This window comes from Xylaria bambusicola (assembly GCF_022495145.1).
Source record: "Xylaria bambusicola strain CBS 139988 unplaced genomic scaffold F5B22scaffold_14, whole genome shotgun sequence".
In the NCBI taxonomy this organism is placed as follows: domain Eukaryota; kingdom Fungi; phylum Ascomycota; class Sordariomycetes; order Xylariales; family Xylariaceae; genus Xylaria; species Xylaria bambusicola.
In genome coordinates, this window is record NW_025953567.1 from 817914 (window position 1) to 831068 (window position 13155).

The window sequence follows — 13155 nt, forward strand, 5'->3', positions numbered from 1 at the left end:
TAATCAAGGTCTAAATTACTAGGTATATAATCACTCTATGACCATTGAATTACTAAGCGATGATGAGGGCATAATAAAATTGTAGCTAACGTATAACCATGGCCTAACTAACAAATAACTGTACATAGTAGAGAATAAGAGGTCCTAAGCTAACATTGGTGACACGGCTCGGCGGGGAAGGTCTACAGTACATGGGTACAGTATCAATTTGGAGACGATAAGGCTAGATACACTGTACAAAGTCCACTTTTAAGTTTTCTAGAAGTGCACATCTTAACCACGGGCGGCGGCAACTACAGAGGATTTGGTCCGCACTCAAGATGCCGAAACGGAAAAGAGGCGAGTCCAGCCTAGAAGAGAATATCACAAAATGGCGAAAGGAATTGGTGCGCGGCATGAAGACCGCCAAGGGCTTCGAACGTCAACGTCTGAGCAAGCGAATCCGTGAAGCAGATCCTGAAAAGGCTGCTCGGCTAGAGAAAGAGGTTCTTGTGCTGAAAGTAAGCATTTCTCTGGTTTCTCGATGCAATGATATTCAAATCATTCAATGAGTCGATTTGCCTGCTAACACGCGTGTGCTCCTTGCAGAGTCTTGACCTACAACAGGCGGCGCATGCGCACCTATGCTCGTCTCTCTTGAAAATCAAAGGAGTCGCCGAATCACCAAAGCTGCCCGCCGATATCAAGCCGGTACTGAAACCTGAACTTTCGGAAGAAGAGAAAACGGCCTTACACAACGTCACGAGCGCACTATGCAACCGGAAGCAGGTCAAAGATGTCATCGAGGAAGCGATCATGGGCACGTGCATAGCCTTACGAGTACCCATGCCAGATAAGAAGAACAAAGGCAAGGCAAGGGAGAAGGAAATGGAAACGCAGAAACCTAGCGTTGGAAAATCCAAGACACGTAAAGCTGTAATAGAAGAAGTAGATGACGAGGAGGAGGATGTGGATAGTCTTACGGACGACGAATCAGATGACGCCGAAGACGCTGGGCTTAAGAGGCTACCTCTCTTGAGAAGAAAGGTCGAGAACTCTGAAGGCGAAGAAGACCTTGAAAGTCGTGCGGGATCTGAGACTTCTGAAAGCGTAGAATTCGAGGGGTTCTCCGATAGCGACGCCGAAGAGGAAATGTTCTCGAAATACGATGGATTAGTTGGCGGCTCGAGCGACGAGGACGAGTCAGATGAGGAAGGCAGCAGAGACGACGACGAAGATGATCGCGCAGATAGTAAAGCGAAGTCCTTAAGGAGACCTGCGCTAGATGATATTTCGTTATCGTCCGAAGCGTCCGATGACGAAGAAGATAATGATTCAGACGACTCAGAAGACGAGGCTCTCGCCCGTCCAGCCAAGAAGGCAAGAGCCGTGAAACCGGTATCCTTCACGACCGGCAACTCGGCTTTCCTGCCATCGCTCATGGGAGGCTACATATCTGGCTCAGAGTCAGCCTCCGATGTAGACGTCGCACCATCTGCGAAGAAGAACCGGAGAGGTCAAAGAGCCCGCCAGGCGATCTGGGAGAAGAAATACGGCGAGAAGGCAAAACACCATCAGAAAGAGAAAGACCCGAGGAACGCAGGCTGGGATATGAAGAGAGGCGCAGTCGAAGATACATCTAGGCCGTGGAAGAAGGGCATTGTGAACCCGTTCGAGAAGAGCCATGTTCATCCTGAGAGACAGAAGCAGATGCAACACGAAGACGATCGGCCAGCTAAGGGTAAGGCAGCGAGGGATGCACGGCAGCCGAGACAGCAACAGCAAGATAAGAGCCATAACTTTCAGGAAGACAAGCCGAAGCCGAAACCTACGCCGAAGAGGGATGATACAGGGCCTCTGCATCCTAGTTGGGCTGCGGCGAAGAAGGCGAAGGAGAGCGTTCAGAAGATCGAATTCAAGGGGACGAAGGTCACTTTTGATTAGCGAGATCATACAACCTGCGAGGTGTATTAGTTGATAATATCAGATACCCTAACAATTGTCTTAAATTAGTGCAACGCGTTTCGAACTCATTTCACTCATTGGCCAGGCTCCAGGGGGTGAGCACTTAGATAGTATATTAGGCTATCGAGGCCTCTATCTATCGAGTAATAACTCTCATCGTATGTAGGATGGCTCAATCAGCCGTATGTGCCTTAGAAAATCAACGCGAAGTCTTCCTCTAAATCATTGTAAAAACTAGAAATCTGCGCATGTGTTAAACGTCTCAGGATATCATCCTATCTGACCATACCGTCTCGTGTGCAACGAATCTTCTCTACCCTTGGAGAAATATGAATAGACTAGAGTAAAAAGTGGCGCAACGTGCCTAATGAAGAGGATATTAGGAATTAGGAATACTGGTAATAGTAGGTTAGGAGTATCTCTCCTAGATCTGTGATTGTCAAAGAGGTTAATCAATGAGGAAGTATCGGTTTCAATATTCGGGATTTGGTCGTATCGGTCGACTCGCTACCAATCGTTGTTATCGATGTAGAAGATTCGAAAAAATCAAGGGATGGGTATAAGTCCTGTATCAAAGAGTTGAAATGCAAAAACAGATATTAGAAGAGGAATCAAGAAGCCGTGTGCTTCTTTGTGATGTGTGTAGATTAAGGGAATACCTCCTAATCAACAAAAAGAGAGCTCTCTTCATCTGAAGAGTCGGAGTTGGAATCGGGTTCGTTATGGTCCTCTTCGTCACTTATAATCTCAGGGGATTTAATAGAGCTACCTCTGGCTGGAGAGGACTTATCATTGTCTTCTTCGTCCTTTACGATCTCGCTCTCCTCGGAATCATGCTGTGTCTTGGGGCGTTTGGCGCACTTAGATCGCTAGGCCAAGTAGTATTCGCTTGCAGAGCGCTTCAGGGACATGTCCGAGCTTGAGTCGCTGTCAGGATTTGCCGTATCCTGAAGGGTTTCGTATATCGATTCTTCCAGTTTAATGCTTCGATTGCTATCATCATCATCGTCGTCGTCGTCGTCGTTATCTAGGATGATGTCTGGCTTAACATCCTCCTCCTCTTGGTCACTTTCAGTGTCGTCTATCTTTATGCCATTATCGCCGTTGTCGTCATCATCATCATCAAGAGTAAGGTCGACAAATCCAGGTGGCGCTGAAATAACCGTTACTTCGTCACTATCATCATCGGTATAGGCAGTGCATGAACCTGAGCGAACGAACAAGCCGTCGCTGGTGCTGTAATCCGTGCCATTTCGTCTGTGTCGCCTGTGACTATCGTCATCGTCATCTTCGATCATTATCACAGCTGGCTCTACGGTGGCCATATTGCTGCTGTTATAACGTCTTTTGTCGAATCCTGAACGTGATGGGCTGTTTGCATCACTGTGAACCCCGAAGGAGTCGTCTGGTCTATCTTCATCATCGTCTCCATCGCTATCGATGTCAATGACCTCGACATCGCTGTCACTTCCGGGGTCAGACCCACCAGTTTTGCGGCGCGAGCGGTTACCAGAGGAATCTCCAGAAGAGTCATCGTCATCATCAGAGTCTGAGTCTGAGTCTTCTGAACTAGCAGATGACGACGTGTCTGAGCCGGCTACGGACACATTTTCGACTGTGGTCTCGTCATAGAATTTGGCAACGAGCTCCATAGTCTGATCATCGGGGAAGTAATCACTAAGTGAAGTGAGCGGCCGCAGATTCTCAATCTCGGACTTGAGGGCCATTGAGTCGCTCTTCTTTTCCGTCACAGAATTATTGATATCCAGCAGGAAAGACTTGTCTCGAATGTAGGTACAAGGTCGCGCACCGTGGATGTCGTAGAAACGCACCCATTTCATGCCTCGGAGCTGGTATATGAAATCCATTCCATGGACGGTTCTCATGCCTCGATATTTCCGGTAATTCATTTGTAGGTCGGTCCTCTGGGTCTCCATTTGAAAGATGTACTTGTCATCCTCTTCATAATCCTCACTCCCGAAGTCTTTATAGTAATCGTCATCCTGCTTCATCTCATACGAGCGGCGCATACGAGACTTCGCACTTTCGTCGATATGGACTACCAGCGTACGTAGACGACTGGTAAACATGAAATTATGTAGAGGCTCCTTGCGCAGAGAAATAGAGCCTGTAGGTTGTCTGGGGGTAAGTCTACCTTGCCATAATAGTTCGACGTGGACGACTCGCTCAGTACGTGCTCTGCCGATCCCCTTAAAGAAACGCCCCAGTTCACCAAGAGAGCTAAAGGCAAACGTGTTCGTTGCTAGAGCATGTTAGTTATGCGTATAAGCCCGACTTTAAGGATTCATGGATAGTTGGGACTTACCATAGAATAGATGAGCTAGTGCATAGAGCCAGCGCCTAGATACGCAAAGATAATCTAAGTGGGTTGAAGGTTTGTCCGCCAGCGCAACATAGCAAAGACCATCACCGATATGAAATCGACTGGGATATTTACGTCTTCTACCACTGAGATAATCGGCGATGGGAGGATTTTTAGAATCCAGGCGAGACAAACAGTGTATTAGCTCATGATTTGGCACGATGAGTCGCCAAATCTTACACTGCACGGCGATTGGGAGTTTTTCAAACGAAAATGGTGCGTTGAGGCCTGCATTATCATCGCCGTGGAACTGTTGAATAGCGTCTTGAGCAGCAAAGTGCCTCTCGATTTGTGCTGGAGTGAATAGAGTGTTTGCTATATTTAGATCGGGATGAGTGAGCGTGAGGGACATGTTCCCCTGGCTGCATGAATTATTGTAGATTGGGTCGTATACATTAAGGTCTTCTCTAATGCTGTCATTGGGATCACGGTTTCGGAACCTTTCCAGAAACGCGAATAGGTCATTTTCCCATGGCTAGTTATTCCCAGTCAGCATAACAAGACAAGTAGCATCCGAGCCTTATTCAAACTTACTTTCCAGGTCAATACGCCGGATCTGCTCAAGCGTCTAACCTCATCCTCAAGGTCCTTGATCTTCTTCTTAAGGTCCCGTACTTCTATGGCATGTTGCCGCTTAAGGTTATTCACCTCGTCAAACCACTGTCTCCTGATGTGATCACATTTATCCTTGAGGGCTTTGCATTTTTGTTTGCAAGTTTGCGGTCTTGACTTAGCATTACGCCGTCGTCGCTTAGAACCAGCACCACCGTCATCATCATCGTCGTCGTCGTCATCATCATCAGCCAGGATGCTGGGTTCTACTGAGGGGTCATCCTCATCCGAACTTTCATCCTCTCGCTCCTTATCGGGGTCATTGTTGCTTGGCACTTCAGCGTTTTGTCCACTTTGATTAATACCGCTCCCACTTGCGCCGTCATTCACAGACGAGAGAGTATTATGATGTGACGACATAATGCTTGAAGATCAGACACTCATGATATTCGGTGTGAGAAGTCTTTGGTCAACGCTTAGCCTGCTAGAGTGAATGGATGAAGTGTAAGTTCGAAATGTATTGCTGAGGTTGGGAGTTGTTCTGAAAAGTAGCGATGATAAGATCAAAATGAAAGTAGTGTTATGGGCAACGACTGGATTCGACTAGACTTGTGATCAAATGAGTTATCATATCGGTCCTCGGTACAAAATGACCGTCAATGTGGGAAAAATGCGACCTCTGTGTAGGGTTTTCGAGGTATTGAGGACCTGTCTTGCTAGTGTTGATTATGACTTTCGAAGGGTCACCTGTATCTCTCGAACTGGATAGTTCATGCTCAACGTGGGCCAGCCTTCCTACCTTATACAGGCTTAAGATGAAAGAGAGAAGAAACTTGTTGACGGGCAGTTGTCTCTAGAATCTCACCGATATGTCGTATGAAATCCCTATCAGTTTTGAAAGGGCGGATATGTGTAAGGTAGGTACTCACTGACCAAAAGACGCGAAGAAGGGGCTTACTATATATTAAGTACGTGCGTTCTGATCAGTGCGAAGGTAAGGAAGTAGTAAATAACGAATGCAGACCTTGAACTAAAATAAGAAAACACTTTAGGATAGAAGCTAAGCTGATATCAAGAAGTACGAGAGATATGCCGAAAAAGTGGTTGCTCAAGAGAGGCAAAGGCAACTACGCTTAGTTCTTCAATGAGTCTGTGGTGAAGGAAAGTTGTGGATAGAGAGAGGTTGTGGGAAGTGAAAAGATGGTGTCAAAATCGAGTTGACCACTTGTGCCTGGTTCCAAAACATCTGATCATCTATCAATAAGTAGTTAAGGATGTTGCAGCTACGTCTGGGTTTATTGGGCGGGTTGTTGACGGTTAAACAACTGAGCACATTTGCAATCATGTGGTAGTTGTGGCAGGCGCATAAGAGACTTGCCTGGGTTCAAGAACGCCTGCGGACCCAGTGTTTACATCACAAGTTGCAACTACAGAATCATCTGGGATTTCGCACATTGTTGTGTTTCTTCGGTACCAAAACTTGCTGTGCGTAGTAAACACTTGAACAACTACTTGCAGGTTCGTCGGGGTTGGAATGGGGTTGGGCGTTTAAAGAAATCCAAATCCAATTTTTTAATCACTGATAAACAGCCAATACATTACCGGTTACTAGGTGTTTAGTTATTGTTTCCACAGTTTATATGTTGTGGTTATTTAGAAAGAACAATCTCTTGGGTTTATTAGACTTGTGAGAGATGTATGAATGTTTCTTGGTTTTGATGTTGAAGTTCAGAGTTGGTATCCTGCCGAAACGACGAAGTACTGAGTTATCACAGCAGGGGTTCTGTTTCAGGGATATTGTACGTAAATTGTGTGTGCTTGATGACAATGAGCTACCGAGCGCCGGATAGGCAGATACATACCCCAATACCCCGAGCACACCCCCGAATTTAACCCAACGTTGAAGGTTTCAATGATTGGCCAAGCCGTGTATGGCGCACCCAACTAATTCTGAAGAGGCTAAAGCCACGCTAAATTCCCTGGTCTAGTGGGTTCCCGTCTTCCAGATCTCAGTCTCCGGTTGTGCGAGGTCGCAGCAGCTTGACGAGGATAATAAAAGCAACCGCCGTCCCGCCGCCCAATTCACCACCAAGTGCTTTCCAACTAACGATTCGAACACGAGAGCAAGCAACATGTCTTCCGACAAGCCTCTCGGTTTCCAATGGCAGTTCGCCGCCGGCGCCATTGCCGGCGTGTCCGAGGTAAGCTCTGTCGCGATGCTCGTGTGCTCACCTGGTGCGCGACTAACTGTGCTGCCTCTGTAGATTCTGGTCATGTTCGTACTCTCGCCTTCCCGCTCGACCGACTCTCTACGATTCTAACCTTATGCGCCCGCCCAGGTACCCATTAGATGTCGTCAAGAGTCGACTGCAGTTGCAAAGCGGCAAGGGAGCTGGCGCTGACGGTTATACCGGCATGGTAGACTGTTTCCAAAAGATAGTTCGCAATGAAGGGTAAGGGAGACAGACGACTCTGCAATTTCCGTGGCGCTGATACTCACATTCCGGCATATGCAGGTTTTCAAGGCTTTATCGTGGAATTACCGCTCCCATCTTAATGGAGGCGCCGAAGCGTGCCACCAAGTTCGCCGCCAACGACGAATGGGGAAAATTTTATAGAAAAGCTTTTGGTGCCGAAAAGATGACACAGCAACTGTCTATTCTTACTGGCGCTTCTGCTGGAGCTACCGAATCTTTCGTGGTCGTTCCGTTTGAACTAGTCAAGTGTGAGTGAAGACTCGAGGAGCCCCGCGGTTAGCTCGTGCAGGGATGCTGTGATCTACTTGAACTACATAGACTCCAAGACAGCCTCAACTCCGCTTATCATAACACGAGCTTACACATCTCTTATAGTGCGGTTACAGAGTAAAGAGTCCGCTGGACAGTACAAGGGCGCTCTTGATGTCGTGTCCAAGGTTATCAAGAACGAGGGTGTCCTGGCTTTATACAATGGTCTGGAGAGTACTATGTGGCGCCATATCTTATGGAACGCAGGCTACTTTGGCTGCATTTTTCAAGTCCGCGAGCTCCTCCCCAAGGCGGAGACGAAGAGCAGCAAGATCACCAATGACATTATCGCCGGTACCATTGGTGGTACGGTGGGTACAATACTGAATACACCCATGGACGTCGTCAAGTCCCGTATTCAGAACACTCCCAAAACCGCCGGCACCATTCCCAAGTACAACTGGGCCTGGCCCGCATGCGGCCTGGTCATAAAAGAGGAAGGATTCGGCGCCCTGTACAAGGGCTTCCTGCCCAAGGTGCTGAGGCTTGGCCCTGGCGGTGGTATTCTTCTGGGTAAGCTTTGACGGATGCGCGCGTACACTTGGCTAGTATTCATGCTAATTCGCTTCAAACAGTTGTGTTTACAGGTGTTATGGACTTCTTCCGAACCCTGCAAAAGTAAAACAAAGATATCCATAGAATGGACCAAGGCCAAGAAAACATTTCAATCACGCTCGATACCCTAGTTGGAGATGAGAGATTATAGAGACATCACAAGACGTTGGAAAGGATGCCGAATGAGAGACTTGGCATAGCTAGGATTTCCAATACACAATCTAGAGTAGATAGTAGATGAGTAGAGATACTATAAATATCATGTTCTAGTTCATTCATATTTCGGTCCTACCAATCACCATTCTGGTTCCGCGTGCCGGTGATGAAGGGTGAAGAGCAACGTTCGGTTCGGAGTACGGTCACCTGGATGAGCATTTTACCTTCATTGCTACGTCTCGTATATGATATTTCTAATATAATCAGTGGCTACCCCACAATGGCTTGCAGCAGTACGGCAAACAGCATGTGGGCTCTCCAGCTCTCCAGCTTTCCGTGGGACCGGGAGTACTAAGTAAACGCAATCCACGGTTCTAACTAGATACATACGTACTACTTCTGTATCGAGATGCAGAGAGGTTAAGAGTCAATCGATGTACCAGTTGATAATGAAATCAAGCGGGTTTCGTGGGTTCTTACGGCAATACGGAAGCACGTGGGTTTGTAGCGACGGAGAAATGCAAAGAAACAATGAGTGCAGTCTCGAGAAGCATCATCGCCTTGATTAATGTATTGTGGTACCTAATCCTGTCCATTCTTTGGCCATGCTCATGATCTCAGCACTTTGATTCGCCGGAGCCTGTCGAATTCCATGGACCCGATTGGGGCGTTGGCGTTATGGCTTCCAAGGTTGGTTCGGATCGTTAGCTCCAACCAGCTCCAGCCAGCTCCAGCGCACCACAGCACCGCAGCACCCGGGTCTTCGCTAACTAAGTACCTAGGTAGGTCCCTGCCTGTTCGTCTGGATCGCTAGTTCCTGGGCCGTCGCGGGGGTGTCGAATCGCGACTGCGCCGGGGGCTACGAGCAGACGGATGCCCTCGTCTGGAACTATCTATCTATCTATCTATCTATCTGGTGACGCCCACCAATATATTGGCCACTTTTCCATACTCATCCTGCACACTTCTCCCGAATACCTTCTGCACGCGCACGACAAAATCTTGAAGACTCACCGAAGTCAAGAGCGATTCCATCCCGTCAACCTCGGTATCTCCGTTCGAACTGCTTCAACCCTATATCCGAACCTTATCTTGCCCCTCCGATCTGATCCACGAGTTGGCCCTCCCAGAGACAGGTTACCTACCGAGTGGTCTCCTCCCCTTTTCGCCCTCTCGACGCCCATTCTTTCACCCAAAAACAACGCTGATCGATCGAAATCTGTCCTATCCGTCGGTTCATCTGCTTTGCCACGGGATAGCTCCCACCCCCTTCTTTGCCACAGCGCTTCCGATCGTACCTTTAAATAGGCTGCAGTCCTCGAGGCTTCGGCGAGGTGCTATCTGAAGCGACCGCGGCATCTTTGTTCTAGAAGCGTCGATGACAAGTCTGTGGAAGTATTTCTGGGAAAATGACGTCGACAACTTCTGTCGATTGCTCGCGCCGGCGGGCTATTCCCAGACGCCAGCCAGAAGTCCTGCACCCGGAGTAGGCAGCCCTAGCGCTCTAGGGACCTCACCACGGTCTGTTACGAAGTCGCGCAAGGTATCTGGCTTTGGTGCCGGGTTTTCCGGCGCGAGGTCTTCCGCTGGAAACATTGGAAAGACTGAAGTTAATAGTCGCGACTACTGTGGCCTTACACTCCTGCTGCGAGCTGCATCCTCTACATCACCAGATGCCATTACGTTTGTCCAAGCTCTTCTGGATCATCCTGCCATCGATCTCTACGCCCAAGACCCCGAAAGCGGCTGGAATGCATTACACAGAGCTCTATATCATGGCAATATTTCAGTTGCGCGGCTGTTGCTTGCGAAGGAGCGCAAGGACTTGACAGACTCGCTTGGGTCAAGTACGACGAAGATTGGGCACTTGATCAAAACCAAGGATCATGAAGGCAATAGTCCGTTCGACTTATACAATGCCACCATTGCGCTTCGTTCCCTGAAAACGGCCGAAGAGCGTCCACTTTCCGAAGATGAATCAGATACAGACGAAGTCATCGGAGGTCCTGAGGTCCAGTAAGACTTCATGCTTTCAACGTCCTGTAATTCTTCTAACCAGATGTTTGCAGGCATTCTACTAGATGTAGTTTAGGGGAAGAGCTGTTCACATTTGGAAGCAACAATAACTTGTCTCTTGGTATTGGCCATGAAGATGATAGACAATATCCGGAACGTATTCACTTAGAACGCTCAGATCATTTAATTCGTCATCTCTATCATGAGAGATTTGCAGCGCAGAAACAACGTCTTGGCAATGACAACTGGGCATCGTCCGATCTGGTCGATATCCCTGCTCTAGTTCGGAATCGCCCTATTGTAATTCACGATGTGGTGCTCTCCAAATTACATAGTGCTATTCTCACGACGGATCCAATTTCAAATCTCTACATCACTGGTCTTGGCCGGGGCGGTCGTCTTGGTCTTGGGGACGAAATTACGAAGCTCAGCTTCACGCCCGTTCAAGGGGGGTTGTCTGACAAAAAGGTCACTGCAGTCGCACTTGGACAAAACCACACCTTGGCTGTTACTAGCGAAGGCGAATTGTGGTCATGGGGCTCGAATCAGTATTCTCAGTTAGGGTATACACTTCCTCCTCCAATCAAGCCTGACGAGGAGCCGATTAGCATCCTACCGCGTCAAGTTTATGGGCCTTTGAAAAAGGAACTGGTCCTTGGAGTTGCCGCCTCATCGATACACTCTGTTGTCCACACTGGGTCATCCTTATTCTGTTGGGGCAAGAATGTTGGTCAACTCGGCCTCATGGATGCCGATTCTCGGTCACTGGAAGTACAGACTGTGCCACGAAAGGTTGCTGTGACCTTGATTTCGAGCCACTCGTCCACCGTGTCGGCTATCTCTGCCATCGATAGAGCAACGTGCTGCCTTTTCGGAGACCGTTCTTTGGTTGTATTTACGAGCTACGGTTACAAGACTATCAATCTCCAAAGTGCTACTTTATTCACCACCTCCTCTCTCCGGCAGTCGATACAGTTCTCGTCGGCCGCCTCATATGACTTGAAGCGTCGTGAGATTCATCAGATCGCATCTGGTGGTGATACTATCGCAGCAATTACGAGTAGTGGTGATTTATTTACAATGCAGCTCAGTCATAATTCTGATAATGATCAGCTTACTACGTCAACTACAAACCCGTCGAAAATCAAAGATGCGATAACTCCGCCCAAGCTCGTTTGGAATTCGCGAAAAGATGGGGTTAAGTCTGTGGGCGTAGGAGAAAATGGTTCTGTCATCATATCCACACAATCTGGGGCCGTTTGGCGACGAATCAGACGTACCAAGGCTCAGGTAACGAAGAATCTAGGTCCTTCAGAACACAAGCGCAACGACTTCAAGTTTCAACGCGTACCTTATATTACCGATGTAGTAGCTGTAAGGAGCTCTACCTTCGGCGCTTATGCAGCCGTTCGAAAAGATTGTGATATCACTCGAGACCAACTTTCGATATCCCCACCTACACTATGGGACGACGTTAGCCCGTTGCTCCCTCTTCTTGGCTTCAAGGCGAGGAACTCAAGGCCAAGAGAGAACAAAGACACTTGGAAGTTTCAAAACCCAGAAACGCTGAAGGAGCAGGTTGATGAGCTAAGCTACGAGGTATTAACGTCTACCGATTTGGAGGATGATTTGGCAGCTCATTTCGCCGAATGGGGGTATTCAAATCCAGCTTTAGGCACAGTCATACGTTCAGCCTCGAATCCAGAGCTTTCATTCCCAGTCCATTCTTGGGTTTTATCCGCACGTAGCGCAGTGCTCCGTGACGGTTTTCAGCAATTTCGCGACATCGGGCATTATGATATCCCTGATATTCTCACAATCACTGAAGAGCAGGGAACTACGGTTATAGAGTTCAGTAGAAGCATTGACATAATTGCTGTCCTCAATATTATGGTTTATGTGTACAGCGATCGTGTCATTCCGGCCTGGAATTTCACACGCCAGGCTTCGCCATTAGCATACAGGTATCGCCAAATTCGTACTGATGTTATGAAAGCGGCGGCCCGATTGGCAATACCAAAACTTGAAGCCGCTGCGCGGACGCAAACACCCGCATCTCGATCAATGCATGTTGACTTCAATGATGCGTTCAATGACCCCTTTTTCTTCGAAGATGGCGATGCGCTGCTTGAACTTGATGGAGATGAGATACCAGTACATAGTACCATGTTATGCCAGAGATGTCCTTGGTTCCAGGGACTCTTCAACGGTCGCTCTGGTGGCAAATGGCTCGAAAGTCGCCGGGCAGCACAAGACGATTCTGACCTTTTGCACATAGATTTGCGTCACATGGATCCAGACTCATTCCACTACGTTCTCCAGTTTTTATACGCAGATGTAGGACAAGAACTATTCGACCCGGTAGTTGCAGACAGCATCGACGACTTTGCTGAGTTAGTCATGAATGTCATGAGCATTGCCAACGAGTTGATGCTCGATCGGCTGTCACAAATCTGCCAGACCATTATCGGCCGTTTTGGTTCGTCATCCTGCTCGCTCAGGCTTGCGATTTTCTTCTAGCTAATAGAGTATAGTGTCGACGCGGAATATTTCTACTCTCTTGAATAACATAAGTGCCTGTTCCGTTACTGAGTTTAAGAAGAATGGTCTGGAGTATATCTGTCTTCAGATGGAGGCAATGCTTGAGAACCAGTTAGTGGGGGGGGGGGGGGGGGGGGGGGGGGGGGGGCGGGCGGGGGGGGGGGGGGGGGGGGGGGGGGGGGGGCCCCCCGGGGGGGGGGGACGGGGGGGGGGGGGGGGGGC

The 13155-nt window shown here is 48.4% G+C and overlaps 4 protein-coding genes across 4 annotated transcripts in view; 3 read left to right on the plus strand and 1 right to left on the minus strand.

Moving 5' to 3' along the window:
• The first annotated feature begins 234 nt into the window (after positions 1-234).
• On the plus strand, positions 235-2166 carry F5B22DRAFT_601800 (Bud-site selection protein). The gene is made up of 2 exons (XM_047974636.1): positions 235-500; positions 589-2166. The coding sequence occupies exons 1-2, from the start codon at positions 321-323 to the stop codon at positions 1921-1923; spliced, it is 1515 nt and encodes a 504-aa protein (XP_047832236.1). The 5' UTR covers positions 235-320; the 3' UTR covers positions 1924-2166.
• A 647-nt stretch (positions 2167-2813) lies between these two features.
• Positions 2814-5299, minus strand: F5B22DRAFT_654445 (uncharacterized protein; the record flags this gene model as incomplete). The annotated part of the gene is made up of 3 exons (XM_047979799.1): positions 2814-4207; positions 4271-4802; positions 4862-5299. The coding sequence occupies 3 exons, from the start codon at positions 5297-5299 to the stop codon at positions 2814-2816; spliced, it is 2364 nt and encodes a 787-aa protein (XP_047832237.1).
• Positions 5300-6824: 1525 nt separating this feature from the next.
• On the plus strand, positions 6825-8725 carry F5B22DRAFT_601802 (mitochondrial carrier domain-containing protein). Its single transcript, XM_047974637.1, has 6 exons — positions 6825-7080; positions 7144-7154; positions 7219-7332; positions 7396-7604; positions 7732-8178; positions 8241-8725. The coding sequence occupies exons 1-6, from the start codon at positions 7012-7014 to the stop codon at positions 8285-8287; spliced, it is 897 nt and encodes a 298-aa protein (XP_047832238.1). The 5' UTR covers positions 6825-7011; the 3' UTR covers positions 8288-8725.
• Positions 8726-9292: 567 nt separating this feature from the next.
• F5B22DRAFT_601807 (uncharacterized protein) overlaps positions 9293-13155 on the plus strand; it is a 6067-nt gene continuing 2204 nt past the window's right edge. The window contains exons 1-3 of the mRNA XM_047974638.1: positions 9293-10392; positions 10446-12871; positions 12927-13044. Coding sequence (XP_047832239.1) covers positions 9755-10392; positions 10446-12871; positions 12927-13044 — 3182 coding nt within the window. The 5' untranslated portion in view covers positions 9293-9754. The remainder of the gene's footprint in view (positions 10393-10445; positions 12872-12926; positions 13045-13155) is intronic.